The following is a 26919-nucleotide window of genomic DNA, read 5'->3' as shown; positions in this document are numbered from 1 at the left end:
TGCATCGTGCGCGTGCTGCAAGCAGAGAATAACCACACACGGCTTTCGAGCCCAACTGATTCACTTCAATCACGTCTATTGTCCATGAGGAACAGCACGCGACTGTCTTGATGCACTAACTACACAGCTGACGACAGCTTATCCGATGAGAGGGTCGCTGCCGTACGCGTCGTACATGCCTAGAATAAAAACGCTCGCGAGCTGCGAGATGATAACACTGGCGAGACCGTAGCGGTAGGCCCAAAACAAGCGCCGCGAAGAAAGGCCGTCAAGTTCGTTCACCCACGTCGACACGGTGGAGAGCGACCCGAGGAAGCCCACCATGACGGCTCCTTGGCCGTACATCACAAAATGGCGGTAGGCAGACGCGCTGTCCTGGTATACCACGCTGCCGACGATCTCCATGGCGCAGCTGAGGCACGAAGCAGCCACATTGGGCAGGAACGTGAAGAACGGGAAGCGTTTGCACATGGGTTTGCTGTTGTACAGCGACAAGTACCAGCGCAGCAGTGCTCCGAACGGCGCGAAGCAGAGCGCCAGCAGCCTTGAGCTTGGATAGTTGTCAAAGCCGCAGAACGCCAACACCCAGAAGGCCACTGTCAGGACCAGCGCCGACAAGACCCACGGCATCTTGTGGTGGTGGATCGGGTGCTGCTCGTGCTCGACTTGGGTGATCTCCGCAGCCAGCTCTGTGCACGAGTCCCGTGCCGCCGCGAGCGATTCCTCCGTCGCGCGCACCCGTCGTGTGACCAGCGGTCCAAACGTGTGCATCTTGATCTCGCGGAAGTGGTTGATGCTGCGTTCAAGGTCCAAGTTGAGCTGTCCGAGGTTCACTGGCGGTTTGCGGAACGGGTACTCCTGCAGCGTGAAGTAGTGCACGACGCCCTCGGCCACGTGGAAGCCGAGGCGCAGACTCACCATGGCGCTCGCCACTTGCACGCACAGCATCAAGACGGCGTTGAGCCAGCGGCCGTGGACGAACATGAGCGCCGCGCCGAGGTCCCAGCTCGCAAAGGTGGTGCAGCAGCCGCAGAAGCCCGTGGTGACGCCCGTGAGCAGCACCTCATACTGGCCGCGCAGCACGGGCTTGATCCTAGTTGCGAGGCCCATGACGAAGCAGCCCACGACGTTCGGCAGGAAGAAGCCAAAGCCCAGCAGCTCCAGCAGCTCCGTCTGGCTCGTGTACATGACGTCGGCGAACTCGGTGAGCAGCACGCGCACCCCCACGCCAACGTACGCGCCGATGACGACGCTCATGGCCACAGGTACGTATTTGTCCAGCGACTTGCCGCACCACGTCCGCTCTCCGGCCGATCGGTCGCGCACGTTGGGCCGCACTTGGTGCACAGGGACGGCCACGTCGCCGCCCTCGTCCGTGGACGACGTACTGCTCCCCGGCGGCTGCAGGGCGGGCGTGGCCAGTGGCATGAAGTCCTCGGAGATGGTCTGCATGGCCCTCCCTCGCCCAGCTGAACGCCAAATGGCGATACAAAACGGCAGTCACGCGCGCGGGCCTATGGCGGCTCGCTAATCGTGGTGTCGCAGCCGAGGCTCTCCACGCGCGCGGCGCCGTGCTCGCGCTTTACCCGACTGCGACACGCACTGCGTCTTGCTTGCTGGAGCCTGCGCCGGAGCCTGCGTCTTGCTTGCTGGAGCCTGCGCCGGAGCCTGCGTTGAGCGTGCAGAGTTTTCACGCGAGGGAAGACCGACGGTCGTCGCCGCCAGCACCGCACACGTCATGCTGAGGCGGGGTTCGTGGCGTCGGCGAGGCATCTTCCGCCCGCCCTGGCTATCCGCTCCGGCTGGCGGGTTCCACATCTTCCGACGTGAGGCTTCAAGCTCAATGAGCTGCTCATGGAGTTCACTTTTCAGTTGGTGAACGGCTACGGCGTCGCGGATAAATGATGATCAACGGGTGTTAGAAGCTCCTCAGGGCCGACTGATCTGGATGCTGAAGGAGCCTCTCGACGCTGATGGTGCATCTGCCGCCGTTGGCAACTTGGACGTCAACTGCTCGGACATCCTCACGGTCGAAACAAGCAGCAGACGATGTACCGAACGAGAAGGTGGCGGAGGTGTCATCAAGTTCGCAGTGTACAGTGTCTCCGCGACGTTGCGGCTCAATGCCATACGATGGCCCTCCAGACGCGTATCCGCTACCCCCCCCCACGGTGTTATTGCGCAGGAAGTTCGACGCCGTACTGAAATCGTTCATACAGCAAGCATTTCACTGTGGGATGAGCTCATTTCTGATGGCATGGTGTCGCGCTACCGGTAGGTTTTCCGTGCTATCGTCTGGATCGTGTGTGATCAGTGTTCCGCGTGTGTAGTCGACCTTGAGGGCGAATGCTGTAATGCTCGTCGGTGAACCATTTGGCGGGTTGACGAACCCTGCGGCACTGTTGATGAGACTCAAAACAATGAATAAGGTGCTGATTGAATGGCCATTCGAGGTCATAAGAACACACGGTGTCTGCAATCCTACCAAGGTGTTAACTGCCGCAAGAGCGTCTTGCTTGGCCAGGACGATCGTGGCGATGGTTTTGAAATCGTGTGTCGTAAATCCAAATCACTGTATAGCACAGTACTATGCCATCAGTGTTTCGCAGTGTCCCTGGTCAATGAAGAGGGCGAAATCAGCATGGGCGATGAAGTTGATGAAGTATCGTGAGAGCGTACTAATAGTTTGCATTACGCTAGTGGAAAGGACCAAGGATGACGAGCGTACCTCGCCACTTAATTCTGACTAGTGTCTCGGCGCTTGTTTGCACCGCGGGGGTCTACTCTTGCCGGACGAATGTCAGGGGTTTGCGGTGTATGCAACACGTTGAATCCAGTACTGCGGACCGAAGACGGAGACAAGCTCATACGAGGCGTGCGCAAGACATGCTGTCCCGGAGTCATCATACTGGGGCGACCAAGCTCTGGATCGTCGGGCATGACGAAAAGGTTCGCGTTCTGGCTTCTATGACTCGCAAACGGGTCAAAGCCAGCACCTGACGTTCCGAACATGGCCACACGTGATGGCGGCGGCGGCATTGGCAAGTTCTCAGCCGCCAATACTTCAGCGACACGGTCGTAGTCCACCGAGTGGTGGTTCACCACGTTGCGACCCAAGGCCATGCGACGGCCCTCCAAACGCATATCCGACAACGAATCTTGGCGTCCTAAATTGTGACGAAGGAAGTACGACGCCGTGCTGAAGTCGCTCGTCGTGCTGATCTCATTCGACAAAGCCTCCGCCAACTTCTGCTCCAGCAACGCCATTCGAGTCGCGATGTTCGCCAGTGCGATCGACGGCTGGATCACCAACACGCCCTGCGCCTTCATCTCCTTGCTGAACTTGCAGTCCGGCACAAGCGCGATCATCCGCGGGTGTGACGCTCCCAGCAACGACTTCAACAGATGCACGTTCTCGCGCGTGCGGTTCGCGTCACCCGTGAAGATCAACACGTCCGCCGCCGACATGGCCTGAGCATTGTCGCGATCCTTGAGCGTGTTCTTGTACGAGATGAGATCTCCCTTGGCGGTGCGCTTGAGGATGGTATCGTTCATCTTCTGCCATTTGCTGGTGCGTTCTTCGTCCAGGAGGGGTACATTGACTTGCGCTCCGTAGAGTGAGAGCTCGAGTGCGACCTCGAAAGCGACTTCGTCGTCTCCGATGACGACTGCGTTTTGCACCTTGTAGAAGGGCAGCAGTGATCGAGGGTCTCCGTTGCTCATTCTCACAGATGCGCTTGACGTCCGGCCCCAGCCAACTTCAAACTGGCTAAAAACGCTAGCATTGCTACCATGGATGCTGCTGCCGCCACCTCCATGAATGCTTTTGTCCGAGCCGCCCATGTCCACTTTCGGCGTACCTGGGTCTTTCATTCTATCCTGCAAGGTCTCACCAGCACGGCTCAAACCCATGGAGCACAACACAGGACCCACGATCTGGTTCACCACCACCGCAGCCACAATCGTCGCCGAAAACTCCGCCGCCCACGACTCGTCGCTCATCGCCTTCACCTCGTTGGCTAAACCCAAGGCCACACCAGCCTGTGGTGTCATTGTCAGCCACAGGTTGTTGTACTGCCGCGGCGGGAGCTTCAGCAAGAATCGTCCGCCGAAGTAGCAAGCAATGAAGATAGCCACATATCTCATCCCCACGTACAGACTCATGAGCGGAATGGCGGCCACCACTTGATCCAGCTTCAATGCCGCACCCGTCATGACGAAGAACGGCAGGAACATGTACGGCGCGACCGTGTCGAGGATGACGTGCATGTCGTGGCGGATGGCCGAGTAGTGTCCGGCGATGCACGAAGCGATCATGAGCACGAGGAGAGGCTCCAACTTGACCTCCCATGACAGACCGAACGCTGCGGCAGTGGCCTCGGCAAGAATGGTAGTTGAAATGTAGAACGCATATCCCATCGTCAGCCAGATGAAGCCTTTCACAGACAACGCTGTGTTGGTGGTCCAACACGAAGAGGGTTTCGTCGATTCGGTGTCTTCGTCGGCTCCGTTGTGCGGGTGCGGCGTCATGTCTGGATTCACGGAGGACATTTTGTGGTCTATCCTCTGGTCATAGTTCGTGGACATGTTCGGTCTCATAATTCCATCGTCAAGGTCGTGCTCTAGGTGACCGTGCGGCTCACCACCTCCCGGGATCTTAAAAATCAAGATTGTCACGACTGCAAGAATCGCACCCACCACCACGTTAGACAACACGATGCTCATTGTGAAGGCCAGGTTCAGCATGGACACGTCCAGCTTGGCGCAGTAAATGGAGCACACGATACGCGAAACGGAGAAGGACACCAGTACCACGAACTCCGCGGTCATTGTCGCGCCCAGCATCAGACTCGTGAACGGACCCACACTGTTGAGCTCGATCTTGATAGCCATCACGGTCGCCGGCGAGCCCAGCACGGAAATGGAGCCGAACATGAGAGCAATACCCAATTGACAGTAAAATCCCATGTCGTTGTAAAAGAAGGATTCCTCCAGGAGTAAAATCGCAGACGTCAGGATGATCATGGCCGTCACGTACAGCGCACCGAGCAAGATGAAGATAGCCTTCAGCTGCGGACGAAGCTCCGGCAGATAAATTTCTTGGCCGGCCTGGAACGAGATGAACGACAGCGCCAGCGCGCTCACGTAGTTCGACAGCATATCCACGAGGCCTTCTGAGAGCAGGTTCGCGACGAACGGTCCGGCGATGATGCCGATGACCAGGTATCCCGTGATGAGAGGGAGCTTGAAGTACTTGGGGAAGAAGAGTCCGAGCGGGTGTGCGGCAACGAGCACGACAACGAAAGCGAGCACATACTGCAGCGTGTCGATGGCGTTGTTCCACGAGTTGAACGGTATGGTTTTGTCTTCGTCGGTGTTGAGGCGGCGAGTGATGTCGTTGATCCCATAGTCTTGGGGGTTATCGTCTCGAAGCAGAGTGGTGCTACCCGAGACGGCTTGATAGCTGGCGGTGGCTAGTGACAGCGCTATAAGCAGATGCGATGGCCGAACGTAGGCGGTTGGCATCTTGTGCGCAATCGCACTGTGCGTGAGTACTGGGTATGGATTCCTTAGATGTTAAACCGCGACGGCGAAACTCGAAATGAGCGCTCGCATCAAATTGATGATCAATGTCGCTGACAGGATGGGCAGCGGTCTGTATGTTCGATGACTGGCAACGAGCATCTGGTCTTGATGTGCAAATGGCTGATTCATAAGAAAGACCACCTGCTCCACGGGATGCGGCACTACCGATACCAAAGGCAAACGTTTGACTCAAACGTCACCGCGTTCTGGCCCAGAACTTCTGGATGGCCGCCAGCCGCACTGTGGCCGGCGATGCCTGTGGTCCACAGGCATCGCATGACCAGGACGGCGCACATGTCGTGACTTCATGACCATGGCTGGACACTAAAATTAATGCAAAAACAGGAGTCCGCTAGATATCCACGAGCAGATCGCAGCCTCTAATTCGATCCAGCGCGGTTTGTGTCGACTTGCAAACAACCGTATATGTCCTTGTAGCTTGGATAAGTTCAAAGATGACGTCCCCTGGATCCAACAAAACCGCTAATCGTTGGCTACAGTTCACCGGAACATCGAAAAGCACTCGATCGAAAAGGCAGTGGCGCGAATGTACGGTTTATTATTATGCTCATCTGCACCACTATTTGATGGTTCATAAAGGAGAACGGCGTTCGACGCAACAATGTATGTCTTAAACAATCGGTACTTCTCGTTAGATTGGCATGAAGCAATAGTTCATGCCACTATCAACTTCAACTACATTTCGCAGCGGGCTTCACACTTTACAGCTTGGTCACACCTGACCGTTGGCGGACGTCGCTCGAAATACTGAGCGTGGAGTGGCGAGACGTTCGAGACAGGCTGATCCTCCGGTGAGACCGCGAACTGCCGTACGGCGTGCTCAACACAACCTCCTCGCCCTGCTCCGGGTCATCGTGCATCACAAAAAAACTTGATCCGTTGTCGCGACTGGAAAATGGATCGAACCCAGCAGCAGAGGTACCAAACATGGCCACGCGTGAAGGCGGAGGAGGCATCGGCAGGTTCTCAGCCGCCAACGTTTCCATAAGTCGGTCGTAGTCAACCGAGTGGTGGTTCACCACACTGCGACCCAAGGCCAAACGACGGCCTTCCAAACACATATCCGACAACGAACCGCGGTGTCCACCGTCCGCCCGCAGGAAGTACGACGCCGTGCTGAAGTCGCTCGTCGTGCTGATCTCATTCGACAAAGCCTCCGCCAACTTCTGCTCCAGCAACGCCATTCGAGTCGCGATGTTCGCCAGTGCGATCGACGGCTGGATCACCAACACGCCCTGCGCCTTCATCTCCTTGCTGAACTTGCAGTCCGGCACAAGCGCGATCATCCGCGGGTGTGACGCTCCCAGCAACGACTTCAACAGATGCACGTTCTCGCGCGTGCGGTTCGCGTCACCCGTGAAGATCAACACGTCCGCCGCCGACATGGCCTGAGCGTTGTCGCGATCCTTGAGCGTGTTCTTGTACGAGATGAGATCTCCCTTGGCGGTGCGCTTGAGGATGGTATCGTTCATCTTCTGCCATTTGCTGGTACGTTCTTCGTCCAGGAGGGGTACATTGACCTGCGCTCCGTAGAGTGAGAGCTCGAGTGCGACTTCGAAAGCGACTTCGTCGTCTCCGATGACGACTGCGTTTTGCACCTTGTAGAAGGGCAGCAGTGATCGCGGGTCTGCGTTGTCATGCAGTGTGAATCTGCTTGTTCTGCTCGCTCTTACTGACAGGCGACTTTGGCGCCTCTGTGTATCACCGCTGGCATCACCACCGCTTCCTTCGTTATCGATATCCTTGTCGTCGATGTCAGTCTTCTCGTCGTGACCTTCTGCTGCACGATCGTGCAGGGTTTCGCCTGCGCGGCCCAACCCCATGGAGCACAACACAGGACCCACGATCTGGTTTACAACAACAGCAGCCACGATGGTTGCTGCAAAATCTGCAGCCCATGAGTCTTCACTCATCGCCTTCACCTCGTTGGCCAAACCCAAAGCCACACCAGCCTGCGGCGTCATTGTCAGCCACAGGTTGTTGTATTGCCTTGGCGGGAGCTTCAGCAAGAATCGTCCGCCGACGTAGCAAGCGATGAAGATCGCCACGTAGCGCAGCAGCACGTACACAGTCATAAGCGGGATAGCGTGCACCACCTGATCAAGCTTCAGAGCTGCGCCCGTCATAACGAAGAACGGCAGGAACATGTAGGGGGCTGCAGTATCGAGGATAACGTGCATGTCGTGGCGGATCCCTGTGTGATGACCAGCGATGCATGCAGCAATCATGAGCACCAGTAGCGGCTCGAACTTGACCTCCCACGACAGACCAAATGCCGCATCAGTGGCCTTGGCAATGGTTGCTGTCGAGATGTAGAATACATACCCCATCGTCAGCCAAATGAAGCCTTTCAAACAGAGCGATACCTGAGGCGTCAGGAACGAGGATGACTTAGTGGTAGGCTGTCCGTGCTCAACGTCTTCGGCATAAGCATTGTGCGGGTGAGGGGTGCTGTCCAAGTCGACGGAAGTGGCTTTCTGGGCCGTCTTTTGGTTGTAGTAGGCAGAAGTACTCGATCGATTATCTGCGTGAGCGTCGTCGTGGCCGTTAGCAGCCTCGTGGTGCTCGAGGTGTTCACCCCCTGGAATCTGGAAAATCAGGAACGTCAGGCCAGCGAGCATTATACCGACCAGCACGTTTGACATCACTATGCTGAGTGTGAACATGAGATTACCCATAGATACATCCAGCTCAGCGCAGTAGATGGAGCACACGATACGCGAAATCGAGAAGGACACCAGTACCACGAACTCCGCGGTCATTGTTGCGCCCAGCATCAGACTCGTGAACGGACCCACGCTATTGAGCTCAATCTTGATAGCCATCACGGTCGCCGGCGAGCCCAGCACGGAAATGGAGCCGAACATGAGAGCAATACCCAATTGACAACTCAGTGCTAGTTCGTCGTAAAAGAAAGCGCTCTCCACCATCAAGTGCACGGATGTCAAGAGCACCATAGCCGTCACGTACAACGTGCCGAGCAGGATGAAGATAGCCTTCAGCTGCGGACGAAGCTCCGGCAGATAAATCTCCTGTCCGGCCTGGAACGAGATGAACGACAGCGCCAGCGCGCTCACGTAGCTCGACAGCATGTTGACAAGGTCTTCCGTCAGCAGGTTCGCGACGAACGGTCCGGCGATGATGCCGATGACCAGGTATCCCGTGATGAGAGGGAGCTTGAAAAACTTGGGGAAGAAGAGTCCGAGCGGGTGGGCAGCAACCAGCACGATGACGAAGGCGAGCCCATATCGTAGGGTCTCGATGATGTTGCCCCAAGAATTGAACGGCACGGTTTTGTCCGGGTCTTCGGCGGCACCACCGCTTAATCGACGGTCGATGCTTTCAGGACTCTTACCCTCCCGCACTGTTGCTTGACCCGAGGCAAGGTGCGCCGCAACAACCACTAACAGCGCTAGTAGCTGCCTCGCATAGGCGGGAGTGTGGCGCGGTGGCATCGGACTTCTTTGTCTGCTTTAATCCAGACAGTAGAGCTCGATTAAAATGTCGACGGCGAAAACCAGAATGAGTTTGAACTGCCGTGATGTTCGTCGTGACGAGTTGGTTCTTTTAACACTCTTGGGATCGGGATTGGGCGCTGAAGTGTCTGCGATGCCTCGAATTCCTGATCGTCTATCCCTACATCCGTCAACCCGACGAAGCACCAGCCATGCGTGGACATCCTCCACCTTCTTGTGTGTTCGGCAGAGTACATGTATTACGGTTAACACCGAGAAAAGCGGGATGCCCGAGCCACAGCTCGGCCCAAATGTAAAGGACGGTATCGTATGGAATACGAACTTCCTCATCTGGTCGTGCTGCCCTCTCTTCTTGTGGAGTGGCAGACAGACTTACCTCATCCAGTGTTTCAGCGAGGAGGTTGTACATGCATTATTAACGTTCGTAAACATGTGCAGTATCAAGGATGGAAACCAAGGGGCTATCCAAAAACTTCGACTCAACAGGTTTTCTTTACATGAACGTACACGTAGGGTCAACGATGTCCTTGGTCTACAAACCGACCACAATAGTTTTTTAATCTTTTACGTTGAAGTTGATTGGTTTGTCTGTTAATTGTAGTCCGAGCGAGTTCGACCAACCGGACGCTTATCGGCGGCGCCTCTGCCTCCCCCTCGGCGCATACCCACGCGGCTAGCTCCCACCTGAAGTGGTGATCGCTGAAGGCTTAGCCTTGAGTTTCCACGTGACGAGTAGGGTCCGTACTGGGCATCCATAACGATCTCTTCAGTATCGTCGTGTTCGTCGTGCATGACGAAAAAGTCCGACGCATTGGCTCTACTTGCAAACGGGTCGAATCCAGCAGCAGCAGAGGTACCGAACATGGACACACGAGAAGGCGGAGGAGGCATTGGCAACCTCTGCGATTGCAGTGCCTCCGCGACGCGATCGTAGTCCACCGAGTGGTGGTTCACCACGTTGCGACCCAAGGCCATGCGACGGCCCTCCAGACGCATGTCCCCTAACTCACCACCATCATTGCGCAAGAAGTACGACGCCGTGCTGAAGTCGCTCGTCGTGCTGATCTCATTCGACAAAGCCTCCGCCAACTTCTGCTCCAGCAACGCCATTCGAGTCGCGATGTTCGCCAGTGCGATCGACGGCTGGATCACCAACACGCCCTGCGCCTTCATCTCCTTGCTGAACTTGCAGTCCGGCACGAACGCGATCATCCGCGGGTGTGACGCTCCCAGCAACGACTTCAACAGATGCACGTTCTCGCGCGTGCGGTTCGCGTCACCCGTGAAGATCAACACGTCCGCCGCCGACATGGCCTGAGCGTTGTCGCGATCCTTGAGCGTGTTCTTGTACGAGATGAGATCTCCCTTGGCGGTGCGCTTGAGGATGGTATCGTTCATCTTCTGCCATTTGCTGGTACGTTCTTCGTCCAGGAGGGGTACATTGACCTGCGCTCCGTAGAGTGAGAGCTCGAGTGCGACCTCGAAAGCGACTTCGTCGTCTCCGATGACGACTGCGTTTTGCACCTTGTAGAAGGGCAGCAGTGATCGAGGGTCTCCGTTGCCCATGGTCACGTTCGCGCTTGACATTCGTCCACGGGTAACCTCGAATTGGCTCATACCTCCCCCGTGAATGCTACTAAAGCCGCCGCCGTGAATGCTGCTGACACCGCCTCCATGAATACTTTTATCAATGCTGTCCACGTCACCCTTGGGCCTGTCGGCACCCGCCAGTCGGTCTTGCAGAGTCTCACCTGCTCGACTCAACCCCATGGCACACAACACAGGACCCACGATCTGGTTCACCACCACCGCAGCCACAATCGTCGCCGAAAACTCCGCCGCCCACGACTCGTCGCTTAATGCCTTCACCTCGTTGGCTAAACCCAAGGCCACACCAGCCTGCGGTGTCATTGTCAGCCACAGGTTGTTGTACTGCTGCGGCGAGAGCTTCAGCAAGAAGCGGCCGCCGAAGTAGCAAGCGATGAAGATGGCCACATATCTCATTACCACGTACAGACTCATGAGCGGAATGGCGGCCACCACTTGATCCAGCTTCAATGCCGCACCCGTCATGACGAAGAACGGCAGGAACATGTACGGCGCGACCGTGTCGAGGATGACGTGCATGTCGTGGCGGATGGCCGAGTAGTGTCCGGCGATGCACGAAGCGATCATGAGCACGAGGAGAGGCTCGAACTTAATCTCCCATGACAGACCGAACGCTGCGGCGGTGGCCTCGGCAAGAAGGGTGGTTGAAATGTAGAATACATATCCCATTGACAGCCAGATGAAGCCCTTGAGCGATAGTGCTGCCTTGGGCGACAATGGTCCAGAGGGTGTGTGCTGAAGTTCGTCCAACGTGCATTCGTCGGCTCCGTTGTGCGGGTGTGGCTCCATGTCAGGGTCCGTCGACTCCCCCTTTTGATCCGTTCTCTGGTCGTAGTATGTCGAACCGGGTCTTGCCTCTTGTCCGTGATGCGGCTCGCCTCCCGGGATTTTAAAGATCAGAATAATCAGAGCAGCTAGGATGATACCAACCAACACGTTAGACAACACGATGCTCATTGTGTACGCCAGGTTCAGCATGGACACGTCCAGCTTGGCGCAGTAAATGGAGCACACGATACGCGAAATCGAGAAGGACACCAGTACCACGAACTCGGCCGTCATTGTCGCGCCCAGCATCAGACTCGTGAACGGACCCACACTGTTGAGCTCGATCTTGATAGCCATCACGGTCGCCGGCGAGCCCAGCACGGAAATGGAGCCGAACATGAGCGCGATACCCAACTGGCATGCAAACCCCATGTCGCTGTAGAAGAAGGATTCCTCCATGATCAGGATCGCGAATGTCATGATGATCATGGCTGTCACGTACAGCGCACCGAGCAAGATGAAGATGGCCTTCAACTGCGGACGAAGCTCCGGCAGATAAATTTCTTGGCCGGCCTGGAACGAGATGAACGACAGCGCCAGCGCGCTCACGTAGCTCGACAGCATATCCACGAGGCCTTCTGAGAGCAGGTTCGCGACGAACGGTCCGGCGATGATGCCGATGACCAGGTATCCCGTGATGAGAGGGAGCTTGAAAAACTTGGGGAAGAAGAGTCCGAGCGGGTGTGCGGCAACGAGCACGACAACGAAAGCGAGCACATACTGCAGCGTGTCGATGGCGTTGCTCCACGAGTTGAACGGCACGGTTTTGTTCTTGTCGCCCGCATCTCCGCTTAGACGGCGGGTGTAGACATCGACATCGTTGTTTTCTTCCCGCAGTGCAGGGTGACCCGACGCTACTTGCAAGGAGGTGGCTACGACCAGCGAAAGCACGAGCATAAGCACCGTCGACTGCGGTGCCGCTGGCAGCCACCTAATAGTGCAGGCACGGGTAGCCTGGCGGGGCATCTCCTTGAAGTTAATCGCTTTGAGCTCTGCTGGTTGGTTGAGCTGTCGCTGGTAAATCCTAGAATGGCAAGTGAGATTGTTTGGTAGGAGAACCGATGGCGACACACGTGCTTGGTCAAGCGATTGGACTCGGACCGAATCGCACGAAGATGGACTGCATCCCGAGGATAGCGGGACGACAGAGTCTGGCTCCACAGGACCAACCAGGCAGACAGGACCACGAGTGCACTGTCGATGCAGGTCACCTGTTGCGATAGTGATGACATTGAAGGTGCAGACAAGTTAATCATGCGTGGAGCAACTCGCTTAATCCCTGCAGATGGTCGGGTTGCTGGCCTGATGTACCCAAGGGGCAGTGCCACAGGAACGGCGAGCATTTGGTCATTGTACAAACCAGTACCGGTAGTTTGAAACCACGCGTCGCGCTCGGTTGCACCGTGGATTATGAGTAGTAACTCCTATTGTTTCGTGAAATACTTCAGTACATGCCAGCATTGGTGTGTACCGTGGTGACTTTACTTCTAGGTACATGTGCGAAATTCAAGGGAAGAGTGAGGACAGTATTCGGACAGGGATTTGGAGGGACCAATATTTGTGTGGCGGCCGACGCTGAGATGGCTCTCCAAATCCCAGGCTTACGAGCGCTTCCTCGCTGCGGAAGCCAGCACTTCGTCCTTTCGCTAGAATTCCTGTGGAATCGACGCAGAATGCCGCATAAGCATCGTGTAAACAAGATTTCGTACATGTATTACACTGTACATACATGGTACTGCTGTGGCAGTTGGTTTTGCGGACCTCGGAGATACAAAATGTACAAGATACCGTGCACGGGCCGATCGGAGGATAGTACATGTAGCGGGTATACTCGTCGCACAAGGCGTGTGACACAGCAATTTGTTGAGCCACAGCGTTCGCGTCGACCCCCATTCTCGTTTACTAGTACAGACAATCCTCTCCTTTGTGATAGCGTCGGGAACCACCACATTATCACTCGCTGGAGTTATTACAAGGCAGAAATGTGCCGTAAAATTGGTACATTTGAACTTAACCGCGGTTCGTTTGGGAGGTTGGGAATGGTTGGTAGACCCCTCTCTCTCGACAGCTGCTGAACCCACCGGACGAGAACATCCTCGCGGATGAACCAACGGACGAAGATTTCTGCCGGGTCGAGTCTTCAGAGCGCGAGAATGGGTGCGGTCAAGATGTCGGTGATGGCGGTATCGAGGACGAAGAAGAAGAAAGCACTTCTTCAACCTATCCAACGCCCGAAAACCTGTCCACAGAGGAGCTGAAGGAGCGTCTTCAATGGATAGCACAACTTTTCGTTACCGCCGGTGCGATGGGGGTCCGTTCAAGGGACGTTATCGGGCTTCGAACGATGCAGCGAGTATTTAGAGAGGAGCTTGCGTGTAGACAAGGCCACAAGCAGCAAAAGTCGATGCTCGACTTCTTCGGACGTCCTGCACCAAATGGACCTTAGCAATAGTTAAGCACCTTTGAATAGTGATAATGACGTGTTTTGTATCACAAACCAGTAACTAGAGGGTAGAGGTATATTTGACTCGTGCTTGTATGGTGACGGTCATCGGGAGCCCTCCCCATATCTCTCCGTGGAGGGTATCACTACTCAGGATATCACGACCGAGAGGATTGTCTGTACACTATAATAGCTCCGATCCGTGATGATGGCGATGACGCCCACTTGCCAACTGCGCTTAGTACCGAGGGGTGATCAGTGCAAGCTGAGGAAAGCTCGCCTCGACATCTTACCGAATGTGAGTTTCCATGCCATTGTATGAACAACCTGTATCGCTTTTCGTCGAGAATAGACAACCGCGTAGGTGTACCCTCAAGTTGCAAGCCTCGATCACCACCAGTTCTAGTGCCCGCCTGAGGACTCGAAAAGCAGTGTATCCATCCAATCCCATCGGACCAAGGCGGCTACTTTACTGTTTGAAAACGCCTACGGGGCGGACCTCAAGCAGTATTAAGACGATGTAGTTGAAGCGAGCCGAGTGAGACTCAACCTCCACAAGCCACACGAAAAGTCTCGTAATCGGTAGCAGCAGCCTTCAAATCTGTACCACTAGCCTCCTATCTCTGCCGTCCTTTTGCACCAGTCACTTTCCAGTCTCCATTCTGCTGTTGAGCTCCTCGCCAGGCACCATGAGGAGCGATGCAACCGCGGAGGAAGTGGCGATGCTGCAGCGCCCGTTCGTGCGTGGCGAGACCGACCTCTTCGCGTACCTGACGGCGCTCATGAAGCAGCGCACGTTCATCTTCGACGGCGGCATGGGAACCATGATCCAGACGCACAGGTTCACCGAGGAGGACTTTCGCGGCGAGCGGTTTGCCGACTCTCCGTGCCTCGTTAAGGGCAACAACGACCTGCTGTCCATCACGCAGCCGCAGGTCATCAAGGACATCCACAAGCAGTACATGCAGGTCGGCCGCGCGCAGCTCATCGGCACCAACACCTTCTCAGGCACCACCATCGCCCAGGCCGACTACCAGATGGAGCATCTGGTCTACGAACTCAACTTTGAGTCGGCCAGACTGGCCCGGGAGGCGGCCGACGAGGTGACGCTGTTGGACCCTTTGCTCCCACGCTTCGTGGCCGGGTCCATTGGCCCCACGAACAGAACGTTGTCCATCTCGCCCAATGTGGAGGACCCAGGCTTCCGCAACGTGACGTTCGACGAGCTCGTAGACGCCTACTACACGCAAGTGGAAGGATTGGTCGACGGAGGCAGCGACGTGCTGCTGGTGGAAACCATCTTCGACACGCTCAACGCAAAGGCGGCTGTGTTTGCCATTAACAAGTACCAGGAGACCACGGGCCGTAAACTGCCGCTGTTCATCTCTGGTACCATTGTGGACATGAGTGGACGCACGCTGTCGGGACAGACAACCGAAGCGTTTTACGTCAGTCTGCGCCACTCGAAGCCCTTCTGTATCGGCTTGAACTGCGCTCTGGGCGCCAACCAGATGAAACCTTTCTTGCAGCGCTTGGCTAATGTTGCAGAGTGCTTCGTGTCAGTGTACGCAAACGCCGGGCTACCGAACGCCATGGGGGGCTACGATGACACGCCGGCCATGATGGCTGAGTACTGCGAGGAGTTCTCCAAGGACCGCCTGATCAACATGATGGGCGGATGCTGCGGCACCACGCCCCAGCACATTGAGGCGATCGCCATCATGGCCGCCAAGTACGAGCCGCGGCCGCTGCCGGAGCTCAAGGAGCCGTTCATGTGGCTCTCGGGTCTCGAGGACATGGTCGTGACCAAGGAGCGTTTCAGCTTCTTGAACGTCGGCGAGCGATGCAACATTTCCGGTTCGATACGCTTCAAACGTCTGATCATGAAAGGCGACTACGGTACAGCTATGGACGTGGCGCGCCAGCAGGTTGAAGATGGCGCTATGGTTATTGATGTGAACGTCGACGACGGTATGCTGGACGGTGTGGCGGCCATGGAGCGATTCCTGAAGATTGCGGTGACAGAGCCTGATGTGTCCAAGGTCCCTTTCATGGTTGATTCGTCCAAGTTCCACATCGTGGAGGCCGGACTCAAGTGCGTGCAGGGCAAGTGCATCGTGAACAGTATCTCTCTCAAGGTCGGTAAGGAGCTTTTCATGGAGCACGCCCGCATCGTGAAGAGCCACGGTGCCGCTGTGGTGGTCATGGCTTTCGACGAGGAGGGTCAGGCTGCAACTGAAGCCGAGAAGGTGCGCATCTGTAAGCGGTCGTACGACATTTTAGTGAACGAGGTGGGTTTCCCACCGGAGGACATCATTTTCGATCCGAATATTCTGACTGTCGCCACGGGTATGGAGGAGCACAACAACTACGGTGTGGACTTCATCAACGCTTGTCGAATCATCAAGGAGCAGAATCCGTACTGTAAGATCAGTGGTGGTGTATCCAACTTGTCGTTCGGTTTCCGAGGCGTGAACGTTATTCGAGAAGCAATTCACAGTGTGTTCCTCTACCACGCTGTTCAAGCTGGAATGGACATGGGCATTGTGAATGCCGCCATGCTTGAAGTGTACGATGACATCCCTAAGGACCTCCTCAAGTTGGTTGAGGATGTGGTCCTTAACCGTAACCCGGATGGCACTGAGGCACTCTTGGATCGTTCTCTGATCGAGAAGGAGAAGGCTGATGCTGCGAAGAAGGGCGGCGTCGTTGCGAGCAGTGGTAACAAGCAGGAATGGCGCTCCAAGCCAATTGGTGAGAGACTTACGCACGCACTGGTGAAGGGTATCTCGGAGTTCATTGACCAAGATGTGGAGGAAATGCGCAAGGTTGCTGAGAAGCCTCTTGATGTGATTGAGGGCCCGCTCATGGACGGTATGAACGTTGTGGGCAAGCTTTTCGGATCAGGTAAAATGTTCTTGCCGCAGGTCATTAAGTCCGCTCGAGTGATGAAGAAGGCCGTGGCTTACTTGCTCCCGTATATGGAGGAGGAGAAGAACCAACGGCGCTTGGCGAATACGGCAAACGGTATCGCGAATGAAGAAGAGGACGAGGACTCGCAGTACGCTGGCAAGGTGCTCATTGCCACCGTGAAGGGAGATGTCCACGATATCGGTAAGAACATTGTGGGTGTGGTGCTTGGCTGCAACAATTACAAGATCATCGATATGGGTGTCATGGTCCCCTGCGAAGACATCCTGGCTGCGGCCAAGAAATACAACGTCGATGTGATCGGTCTGTCGGGCCTGATCACGCCCTCTCTGGACGAGATGGTGTACGTTGCCCGCGAGATGAGCAAGGCGGGCCTGAAGGTTCCTCTAATCGTTGGCGGTGCCACCACCTCGAAGATGCACGCTGCCGTCAAGATTGCCCCGCACTACTCGACCCCTGAGCACCCAGTCATGCACGTGCTGGATGCCTCTCGCAGTGTGGTTGTGGTTGGCAACTTGCTTCGTCAGGACGAGGAGCGCGACGAGTTTGTTGAAGAAGTGATGGAGGAGTACGAGGAGATGCGAGAGGACTACTACGCGTCCCTGGATGACATCAAGTTGATCGGTTTCGAAAATGCGAAGACCAAGAGCTACCAGATCGACTACACAGCCAAGCCTCCGTTCCAGAAGATCAACCGCGTGGGCCTGCACGTGATTGAGGACCTGCCTCTCGAAGATCTGGTGCCGTTCATCGACTGGAACCCGTTCTTCCAGACGTGGGAGCTGCGCGGTCGCTACCCGAACCGTGGCTACCCAAAGATTTTCGACGACGAGGCGGTAGGCGCTGAAGCTCGCAAGGTGTTCGACGAGGCACAGAAGCTGCTGCAAGAGATAATGGACAAGAAGCTGCTTCGTGTGCGTGGTGTCTCGGGTATTTTCCCCGCGTACCGCGAGGGCGACGACGTGATCGTGTGCGACCCGAAGAACCCGGAGCAGGAGATCTCCAAGTTCTGCATGCTGCGTCAACAAGCGGAGAAGGAAACCAGCGACCCGTACATATCGTTGGCCGACTTCATTGCCCCCAAGGGTGTCGGTGGCCAGGACTACATTGGTGGTTTTGCTGTTGGCGTCTTCGGCGTGGAGGATATGGCCGCCAAGTTCGAGGCTGACCATGACGACTTCAACAAGATTATGTCCCAGGCGATCGGCGATCGTCTTGCTGAGGCTTTCGCCGAGTACATTCACCGCGAGATGCGTGTGAAGGACTGGGGCTACGCTGCTGACGAGGTCCTGAACCAGGAGGACTTGCTGAAGGTGAAGTACGACGGTATTCGTCCCGCCCCCGGTTACCCGTCGCAGCCCGACCACACGGAGAAGCGAGCGCTGTGGGACCTGCTCAAGGCGGACGAGCTGATCGACCTGAAGCTGACGGACAGTTACATGATGCTGCCCGGCTCGGCCGTCAGCGCGCTGTGCTTTGCGCACCCGGACTCGCAGTACTTTGCCGTGGGCAAGATCGGCAAGGACCAGGTCGTGGAGTACGCGGAGCGCAAGGGCCTGACGCTCGAGGAGACGGAGCGATGGCTGGCGCCGATTCTCGGTTACGACCGCTCGGCCTAGACTCCCTCTGGGCCAAACTTGCAGCTCTAACAGAGAGACTGTGTATTCATCCGATGATCTGTGCAGCCAGCGTGCGGTTTGCGCTCGCGGCTGGACGTCAAGACGATAGAAATGCCGATAGAGAGGCGACCACCCTGCAACTAGGTCTGCCTCCTCCGTTGCCATTCCTGCGTGCATCTCGCACGGAACTATTCGCTCAAATGAGCTTCTTGAGCGAATGGTCAAGTCCCGACGACCAGCCTAGCCTAGTGCCATTCATAACACTGAACAAGCTGCACCTCATCATCGTCTGCTGTACATGTTGCCTTTCATTGCGTTTCCTGTACCAGCCCAGCTCCCTGTATTATTCGCAAAGCACCGTGTGAGAAGTCACAAGCAACCATCCCTCGCTTACAAAAAGCCCTTCAAGATCCACAGCTTGAAGTTCGTTCGTGTGGTAAACCGAAGCCTTTTTGTGCATTCTATGGCCAACTTGAACCAAACGTCGGCATCGCCACCTCAGTTCGCAATCTCCAGTGGTCAAGGCAAGAGCTCTTCGCATCATGTGGCGCTCCTCCGTGGGGCTCCGCCGCCTCCCGCTGCGGCGCGCGCTGAGCACCAAGCTGGATGCGGCCGCGTACCCCGCGCAGTGGCTGGCGATGGCCACCAAGGAGCTCAAGGGCAAGGATCCGACCACGCACCTGCTGTGGCATACACCCGAGGGCATCCCCATCAAGCCGCTGTACACGCAGGGCGACTTGGAGCAGCTGGAGCTCGCGCAGGCACCCGGTGCCTTCCCCTTCACGCGCGGACCCTACGCCTCCATGTACACGGCCAAACCCTGGACCGTGCGGCAGTACGCGGGCTTCAGCACAGCCGAGGAGTCCAACGCCTTCTACAGGAAAAACCTGGCCGCCGGCCAGCAAGGCCTGAGCGTGGCCTTCGACCTGGCCACGCACCGCGGCTACGACTCGGACCACCCGAGAGTACACGGAGACGTGGGCATGGCGGGCGTGCCCATCGACTCCATCGCAGATATGAAGGTTCTGTTCGACGGCATCCCGCTGGACAAGATGTCGGTGTCCATGACGATGAACGGCGCCGTACTGCCCATCCTGGCCATGTACATTGTCACGGCCGAGGAGCAAGGCGTGGACCAGAAGCTGCTGTCCGGCACGATCCAGAACGACATTTTGAAGGAGTTCATGGTCAGGAACACGTTCATCTACCCGCCCCTTCCGAGTATGCGGATTATCCAGGATATCTTCGGCTACACGTCCGAGTACATGCCCAAGTACAACTCCATCTCGATCTCGGGCTACCACATGCAGGAGGCTGGCGCGGACGCGCGGTTGGAACTGGCCTTTACCATCGCGGATGGGATTGAGTACGTGAGGGCGGCGCAAGCGGCGGGGCTGGATGTGGACGCGGTGGCCCCGAGACTGTCTTTCTTCTTTGCTATTGGCATGAACTTCTACATGGAAGTGGCCAAGCTGCGTGCGGCTCGGAAGCTTTGGGCGATTCTCATGACGGAAAAGTTCCAGCCCAAGAACGTCAAGAGTTTGCTGCTGCGAACGCACTGCCAAACGTCGGGCTACTCGCTGACCGAGCAAGACCCGTACAACAACATCATGCGTACAACGGTGGAGGCGATGGCGGCCGTCATGGGTGGCACCCAGAGTCTGCACACGAACGCTCTGGACGAGGCGCTGGGTCTACCTACGGAATTCAGCGCTCGATTGGCCCGTAACACGCAGCTGGTGTTGCAAGAAGAAACAGGAATTCCTCGTGTTGCTGATCCGTGGGGTGGATCGTACCTCATGGAGACTCTCACGCAGGAATTGTACGATGCTGCGTTGGAAGTGATCAACGAGGTGGAGGACATCGGTGGAATGGCCAAGGCCATCGAGTCCGGAATGGCCAAGCTACGGATCGAAGAAAGCGCCACGAAGAAGCAAGCGCGGGTGGATTCCCGTGAAGAGACTATCGTCGGCGTGAATAAGTATGTGGTGGAGAACCCGGACACTGTGGATGTGCTGACGATTGATAACACGGCGGTGCGCAAGAAACAGATCGCGCGCATCAAAGAGACCAAAGCCAACCGGGACGAGGATGCAGCGCAAGCGTGTCTGCAGAAACTGCGCGACTCGGCAGCGCTCAACGAGAGCTCAGGCCCTGGTAAACACCCAATGAACCTTCTCAAGCTCGCAGTGGACGCGGCCCGTGCACGCTGCACGGTTGGCGAGATCTCGGAGGCACTCGAGGATGTTTGGGGCCGGCACGTACCAAAGAGCTCGGTCGTGTCGGGTGCGTATCGTAACGAGTACAAGCACAATGACGAGGCTGAAGCTGAGTACAACGAAGTTGTTAGGGAGATTGAAGCCTTTTCAGAGCGCTTTGGTCGCCGGCCTCGCATGCTGATCGCCAAGATGGGCCAGGACGGCCACGACCGGGGCGCCAAGGTTATTGCATCGGGATACTCGGACATGGGCTTTGATGTCGATGTCGGGCCACTCTTTTCGGTATGCTGTTGCTTATTCATGTATTGCTGGATGAGGTTCCAGTGCTGTTTGTTAACGTTTTTCTATCTGCTTTCTGTAGACGCCGGAAGAGACGGCGCGTCAAGCTGTGGACGCCGACGTGCACTGTATAGGCGTAAGCTCTCTGGCTGCCGGTCATAACACGCTGGTGCCGGCACTTGTCCAAGCTCTGAAGAATGAAAACGCAGAGCACATCCTGGTGATCTGCGGAGGAGTCATTCCGCCCAAGGACTACCAGTTCCTGTACGATGCAGGTGTGGGCGCCATCTTCGGTCCAGGAACACGCCTTCCCGTGAGTGCGCTCGAGACTCTGCGCGCAATCATCAAGAAGCAGGAGGAAAATGAAGCTAAAGGTCTATAAGGGCCAGTCAGCTCAACCAGCAGTGCAACCCGTGTGTGTGAATGCTACGAAGGTAAACCGAGCGAGAGGCGCATAACCCAGTGTACGTCAATGTCTTGCAGAAGCCTCTATATGAAGCTCTCTTTCTCTCATTTCTTTGAGTATCCTTTGCAATTCGCAGCCTTTAATTCCTTCCCTGCATAAATCAAACGTACCAGAGGCACATACATATCAAAATCCTACTTACTTCAGATCGGCAGCTTTACGCCTCATTCAATCCTGGCTTCCTTCGCTGGATGCTGCTTTATCCTCGAGGGTTTCCTCGGCTTGTGAGATCTGCTCGACTGGTTGGGCAGGAGCGGCAGCACTGTGGCGGCGGTGGCGGCGTCGACTAGCTTGCTGACGACGCGCTGCTGCAGCCTGCACTTCCTCGGACAGTTGCCGCAACGTGAAATTCGGGAAGACCTGCGTGGTGGGCATGTGCATGCCCGTCATAGGCGAGATGTTGCTCGTTGTGAACCACTGCAAGATGGCCTCGCGCTCGTAGCTGTGTCCGTCCGCAGCGACGACAGGGTCCAGCATCGGACACCCGGTAATTGGACATATAAGCTGCTCGGGCACCGCCGGCTCGCCTTCGTCTTCACCTTCATACGGCTCATAGCCTTCTTCGTCTTCGTATGTATCCCAGTGCATCATCATTTCTTCCTCGTGGTCTTCATAAGCCAGAGCTAAGCGGTCAGCAGACGTGAAGGCACGCACAATGTGGCCACGGTTAGTACGGGGCCCGCAATCGATCAGATCATCGTCGTAGCCACCGTCAATGTTTCCGCTCGTCACACGTCTCGGCGCACTCCAATACACACGCACAAACTCGTGCTTGACCTGACCATAAGTGTCCTTGGAGCTCGCAACAAATGTCTGCACGCCAGAGTACACACCCGAGCGCAGCAATTCGTTCACACTACGAACAACTGTTGCGTACGCCTGAGTTCCAAAGAAGGCTGCAAATGCCGCAGAGTTCTCAAACTGAATTCGCGGCGTGTCAGGCAATGCACGCCACACGCGCTGCGCACCCGTGACGACACGGAACTGGCGCACGCGGGTTACTTGGCTCTGCAGTTGTTCCGAGGCATCGTGGAGCAAGGACGGACGGCGTTCTACATGCACCAGATTACGATGCAGTTCGAAGCTCAGTGGCCATCCTTCCTGACTCCGCGTCTGAACAAACACTTGATCCTGGAAAATATCCAGCACCTCCAGTCTCGCACTCGGCGGCACTATCTTCGAGTAGTACTCGAGTCCTCCAAAGCCCGTAAGCCGCACAATATCTCCTTTTCTCGGCTCCAGCTCGTTCGACGCAGCAGACACGTCAAAGTTGATTGCAAGTTGCAATTGTCCCGCGCTCTGCGAATCTTCATCCGTCAGTGGGTACCACCCACGCGAACTCGAGGCACTGGACATCAAGCACGGCAGCAGCGGCACCACCGCCGCCCCAATGAGTTTGTCGTCCGGCCCCAACGCCAACACGTTTGACAACGTCGACGAGTTCGAGTCTGGCGCAGCAGTTGCAGCCGCAGCCTCCTTCGTGTCCTCTGCGCGATGGAAAACCTGCACGTAGAGCTCTGGTGCACACGGATGGTACTGACTGTAGCCCAAGGCCGCGTCTGCTGCCGCAGCAGCAGCTCCCGCCTTTTTGACGGTCAATGGTTCTGCTTTTCCCTTGCCTTTGCCGCTGGCTTTGCCTCCCACGCCGCAGCTCTTGCCGCCAGGAATGCCAACGGTCTGCAGCACCTCCGACTCGGATGGCAGCGGCACATGGAGCGCCCCCGTCTCCTTCCAGCTGGGGTTCAGGTCGCGTTGCTTGACGCTCGACACGAAGCGCTCGCGGTCCAGCGCCAGCGCCACGTACGGGTTGGCGTAGCTGGGCGTCCACTTGAGCAAGCTGCCGAGCACGGCCGGCGGCAGGTTGCGCGCCCCCAGGATCTCCACGTTGAGCAGCCCGGCGGACGGCTGCGCGGTGAGTGCCAAGCTTCTCCCGCTGGCGGTGCTGCTAGCGGCGCTCGAGGGCATGGCCGCGGCGCTGCAGGAGGCCATGCTTCTCGGCGCAGATCGAGCAATGGTGATGGCTGCTGTCGTCTGCTGCTCTAGTCGGACCTGATTTCGCACATAGACGGGACGTTTGAGCAGGACCAAATTCAGCGTCTATTGAGCGAGCGATTCCCAGACAGGTTCCACTGGAATTGGCCGCACACGTCATAAATCGCGATGGCTATCAGCCCGACGTGATAGGGGGTTTGGAATCCTACGAAGAAGCAAGATTGCATTCAATACACCCGAGTGTTCGAGCCTACTTTTTTGGTCCTCCATGCACAAATAGCTCGTCTCTCCCGCGGATGGCTAACTTTAAGTGTGACATGGTGTGGTCACCATTGAGGCCACACCAAGAGCAACTTAGTCGAATTACGGTGCTGGAACTGCGACACAGGTCTTTCGGGACCACCCCAAACCCAAGGTCCAGCGGGTCAATTGCTCGGAAAACCAGCCAGACTCCAGTTAAGTGCGAGTAGATCTGCTCCGCAATAGTTAGGATCCTCTGTTCTGGGATATGCTGGGGTCGAGGCTGGCATCTCTGTCCGAGCCAAGATAAATCGATGGCATTCTCGCTTCCGCCGAGGCCATGAGCTGTGCAGAGACGCCAGCCAAGCGCGCGCTGTCCACGTCGCCCACGGCCACCACGTCGTCCGACGGCGAGGCGTCCGAGCGCGACGCGCTCATGGGCTCCGACGCGCTGCTCGTGGGCGCCGCGAGCCACCGCGGCGCGCACCAGAAGCCTCGCCACCGCTCAACCTTCGACTGGCTGCTGGGCGTTGCGTTCCTCGTGATTGTGGCGCTCATCTGGACGTTCGCGAGCGTGTTGGTGCAGTACATCTTCCACAATTTGAGCTTCCAGGGACCCTTCTTCCTCACGTACGTGGGTATCTCGCTCTTCTCGGTGAACCTGCCGCTCTGGTACGCGTCCCAAGTGCTGCTGCCGAGAGCCAAGGCCTGGTTCCGAGGCCTCACCACGAACGGCAAGCTGAGCCACGCGGAGCTGCTGCGTCGCTCCGGCAAGCAGGCCAGCTACCGCCAGATCTTCCGTATCAGCGCCATCATCTCACCTCTTTGGTTCATTGCCAACTTCACCTACAACGAGAGCCTCAACCTCACGAGCGTGTCCAGCAGCACGATCGTGAGTTCCACGTCCACGGTGTTCACGTTTCTGCTAAGTGTCGTCGCGCTGAAGGAGCCCTTCGTGTGGCTCAAGCTTGCGGGCGTGATCCTGTGCATGGCGGGCAACATCTCGACAATCTTCAACGATGGAGGCGCGGACGATGGCGCCGACCACGTGTTTGGTGACCTGGTGGCGCTCTTTGCCGCCTTCATGTACGGCGTGTACACGACTGCGATCCGCCGCCTGATCCCGGATGAGGAAAGCGTGAGCATCTCGCTGTTCTTTGGCTTCATCGGCGTCATCAACATGGTGTGTCTGCTGCCGTTCGTCCTGGTCTTCCACTACTCGGGCATCGAGTCATTGAGCGGTCTGACGCTCGAGATTGTGCTTCTCATCGGCGTCAAGGGACTGTTCGACAATGTGCTGTCGGACTACCTCTGGGCTCGTGCCGTGCTGCTGACGTCGCCCACCGTGGCCACCGTCGGGCTATCACTGACAGTCCCGCTGGCCATCGTGGCCGACTTTTGGTTCCACGGCATGCTGCCCACGAGCGTGACGCTGTTCGCCTCGGCGCTCGTCATCTCCGGTTTCGTGCTCATCAATGTCGGCACTCAGCAAAACCAGCACGAGTATCACCCGCAGCGCTCCACGGACCGCTCGGGCAAAGCCTCTAGCCCTCGTCCGCGCAGCAACAGTGCCGACGCGCTTGGTGTATAAGGACAGCAGTGCATAGCTCCCCCGTGGTTTTGTGTATCGTGATATAAGGCAAGCATCGCTGCTTCATATAGCTGTCTGTCATCGACTCGGCCTTAGCTTTATGCATGATAATCCGAGTGAATACTGCAGCCAAATCCGCTTGTCTTGCTGAAGCGCGAGCGCGGGGGCTGACATCCCAGGAGCCATCCCATGGCTTTGCATTGCGCAGGAAGGCAAAGCTCACGGCGCAGAAGTGCCCAAACAGCCCGTTAAACGCGAAAGGTCGTCTGTTGAAGTTGACTTGCACTGACCAAACCAGTGTATTGTCCGAATCTGGATGAGTAGACAAATCGTTTTCACAAGTGACATGAAATCCTCGGGAGCAACGCCAGCTCCCCTTGCTGGTGTTCTACTTGTGAATACACGACAGTTCATTCAGTTCATGAGCGCGTACCCGAAGACAGCCGAGTCTTATGCATGCAGACCGACTGCCGGACGGAGGCCATGAGCTGCTCATTCCGCGATTTGACTCAAGCGATGGACCGACCGACGAGCACGTCGAGCGCCTCGCCGAGGAGGTGTGGCTATCCGCGTCTATGCCATCGATCCTGGCGTTCGAGACTTCATTTCCATCTATGACCCCGACGGATTCGCTGTGGCCGTGTACGACGCGGAACACCAGATCGCCAGGTGCTTCGCTTCCATTGACCGCCTTCAGTCAAGCAAGACACGCGAGAGGAACTGACGCAAACGGCAGCGGATGAACGAGACCATATACCCCGCGCACCAGAATATCAAGCGCAGAGTGGAGGAAGGTCACCGAGTGGTTATCCCTCAACTATTATACCACGAGGTGCTGCTGCCCGTGCAACGAGTGTCGGAGGTGGTGCGACGCCGCAATCGCCCCGATGACTGTCCTCGGATGAGGTTGACTTGGTCGCCGTACACGTTCAGGAAGATGCTGGAGGAGAAGATGGCCAGGACCGATGGTCGACTGATTGTGTGCATGGAGCCGTTCACTAGCAAGACCTGCTCGCTCTGCGGGAGAATTAAGCGCGGGCTAACAAGGGAGAAGGTCGTCTGGTGCCCGTACTGCGCCTACGTGTGCGACCGAGACAATAACGGGGCTCGTAATATGTCTACCTGGTGAATGAGAACATGCTCAGCAGGAAATAGCTCTCCGAGACTGGTTTCTCAAGCGGTGAAGCCTGCACCGTGGTGCTCCTCGGGGGATTCCCAATCTCGCTGGGTCCCGAATCAAAGGAGTGCTTCGATTCAGTTAGGAGGTCTAGACATACAATGATAAACGAACATTTCCACACATTCGCAGATGAACTGCACGTCGCCTATTATAAGACTCTGCATGCCGAGCCCTTGCCTGGGAGTCACGAGTGGAAACAACCGGACCATCCAGCGCGGTTTTACGAGCGCATGGAGAGACCTGCTCGAGTTGCTTGCGGGCCAAGTGATGTTGAAGCGGACTTGCTGGATAAAAGTGGAGCACAATCATCTGCGACGGTCGTTTGTTTTCTAGATGCTCCTTCATCCGACAAAAGGGTCGGCTGCTTGGGCTTTTTAACGTTCATTCGCCAACTTGAAGAAGACAGTGAAGACGAACGCGCAAGAAGCGACCGAACGACG

The 26919-nt window shown here is 56.7% G+C and overlaps 9 protein-coding genes across 9 annotated transcripts; 3 read left to right on the top strand and 6 right to left on the bottom strand.

The window, feature by feature from the left end:
- Window positions 1–138: 138 nt before the first annotated feature.
- Window positions 139–1452, bottom strand: KRP23_6869 (Fluoride export protein 1; the record flags this gene model as incomplete). Its single annotated transcript, XM_067892112.1, has 1 exon — window positions 139–1452. One exon carries the CDS (start codon window positions 1450–1452, stop codon window positions 139–141), a length of 1314 nt encoding a protein of 437 aa, XP_067744023.1.
- A 75-nt stretch (window positions 1453–1527) lies between these two features.
- Window positions 1528–1818, bottom strand: KRP23_6868 (uncharacterized protein; the record flags this gene model as incomplete). The annotated part of the gene is made up of 1 exon (XM_067892111.1): window positions 1528–1818. The coding sequence occupies one exon, from the start codon at window positions 1816–1818 to the stop codon at window positions 1528–1530; it is 291 nt and encodes a 96-aa protein (XP_067744022.1).
- Window positions 1819–2736: 918 nt separating this feature from the next.
- Window positions 2737–5526, bottom strand: KRP23_6867 (uncharacterized protein; the record flags this gene model as incomplete). The annotated part of the gene is made up of 1 exon (XM_067892110.1): window positions 2737–5526. The coding sequence occupies one exon, from the start codon at window positions 5524–5526 to the stop codon at window positions 2737–2739; it is 2790 nt and encodes a 929-aa protein (XP_067744021.1).
- A 782-nt stretch (window positions 5527–6308) lies between these two features.
- Window positions 6309–9062, bottom strand: KRP23_6866 (uncharacterized protein; the record flags this gene model as incomplete). Its single annotated transcript, XM_067892109.1, has 1 exon — window positions 6309–9062. The coding sequence occupies one exon, from the start codon at window positions 9060–9062 to the stop codon at window positions 6309–6311; it is 2754 nt and encodes a 917-aa protein (XP_067744020.1).
- Window positions 9063–9674: 612 nt separating this feature from the next.
- Window positions 9675–12485, bottom strand: KRP23_6865 (uncharacterized protein; the record flags this gene model as incomplete). Its single annotated transcript, XM_067892108.1, has 1 exon — window positions 9675–12485. One exon carries the CDS (start codon window positions 12483–12485, stop codon window positions 9675–9677), a length of 2811 nt encoding a protein of 936 aa, XP_067744019.1.
- A 2166-nt stretch (window positions 12486–14651) lies between these two features.
- On the top strand, window positions 14652–18512 carry KRP23_6864 (Methionine synthase; the record flags this gene model as incomplete). The annotated part of the gene is made up of 1 exon (XM_067892107.1): window positions 14652–18512. One exon carries the CDS (start codon window positions 14652–14654, stop codon window positions 18510–18512), a length of 3861 nt encoding a protein of 1286 aa, XP_067744018.1.
- Window positions 18513–19054: 542 nt separating this feature from the next.
- On the top strand, window positions 19055–21392 carry KRP23_6863 (Methylmalonyl-CoA mutase, mitochondrial; the record flags this gene model as incomplete). Its single annotated transcript, XM_067892106.1, has 2 exons — window positions 19055–21013; window positions 21093–21392. The coding sequence occupies 2 exons, from the start codon at window positions 19055–19057 to the stop codon at window positions 21390–21392; spliced, it is 2259 nt and encodes a 752-aa protein (XP_067744017.1).
- A 252-nt stretch (window positions 21393–21644) lies between these two features.
- KRP23_6862 (WD repeat, SAM and U-box domain-containing protein 1) lies at window positions 21645–23465 on the bottom strand (the record flags this gene model as incomplete). Its single annotated transcript, XM_067892104.1, has 1 exon — window positions 21645–23465. One exon carries the CDS (start codon window positions 23463–23465, stop codon window positions 21645–21647), a length of 1821 nt encoding a protein of 606 aa, XP_067744016.1.
- A 583-nt stretch (window positions 23466–24048) lies between these two features.
- On the top strand, window positions 24049–25299 carry KRP23_6861 (putative vacuolar membrane protein; the record flags this gene model as incomplete). The annotated part of the gene is made up of 1 exon (XM_067892103.1): window positions 24049–25299. One exon carries the CDS (start codon window positions 24049–24051, stop codon window positions 25297–25299), a length of 1251 nt encoding a protein of 416 aa, XP_067744015.1.
- Between the last annotated feature and the right edge of the window lie 1620 nt (window positions 25300–26919).

This window comes from Phytophthora ramorum (genome assembly GCF_020800215.1).
Source record: "Phytophthora ramorum isolate Pr-102 chromosome Unknown Phyram_PR-102_s0006, whole genome shotgun sequence".
Classification (NCBI taxonomy): Eukaryota; Oomycota; class Peronosporomycetes; order Peronosporales; family Peronosporaceae; genus Phytophthora; species Phytophthora ramorum.
The sequence above is the reverse complement of the archived record's forward strand: the minus strand, read 5'-3'. Positions and strand labels throughout refer to the sequence as shown.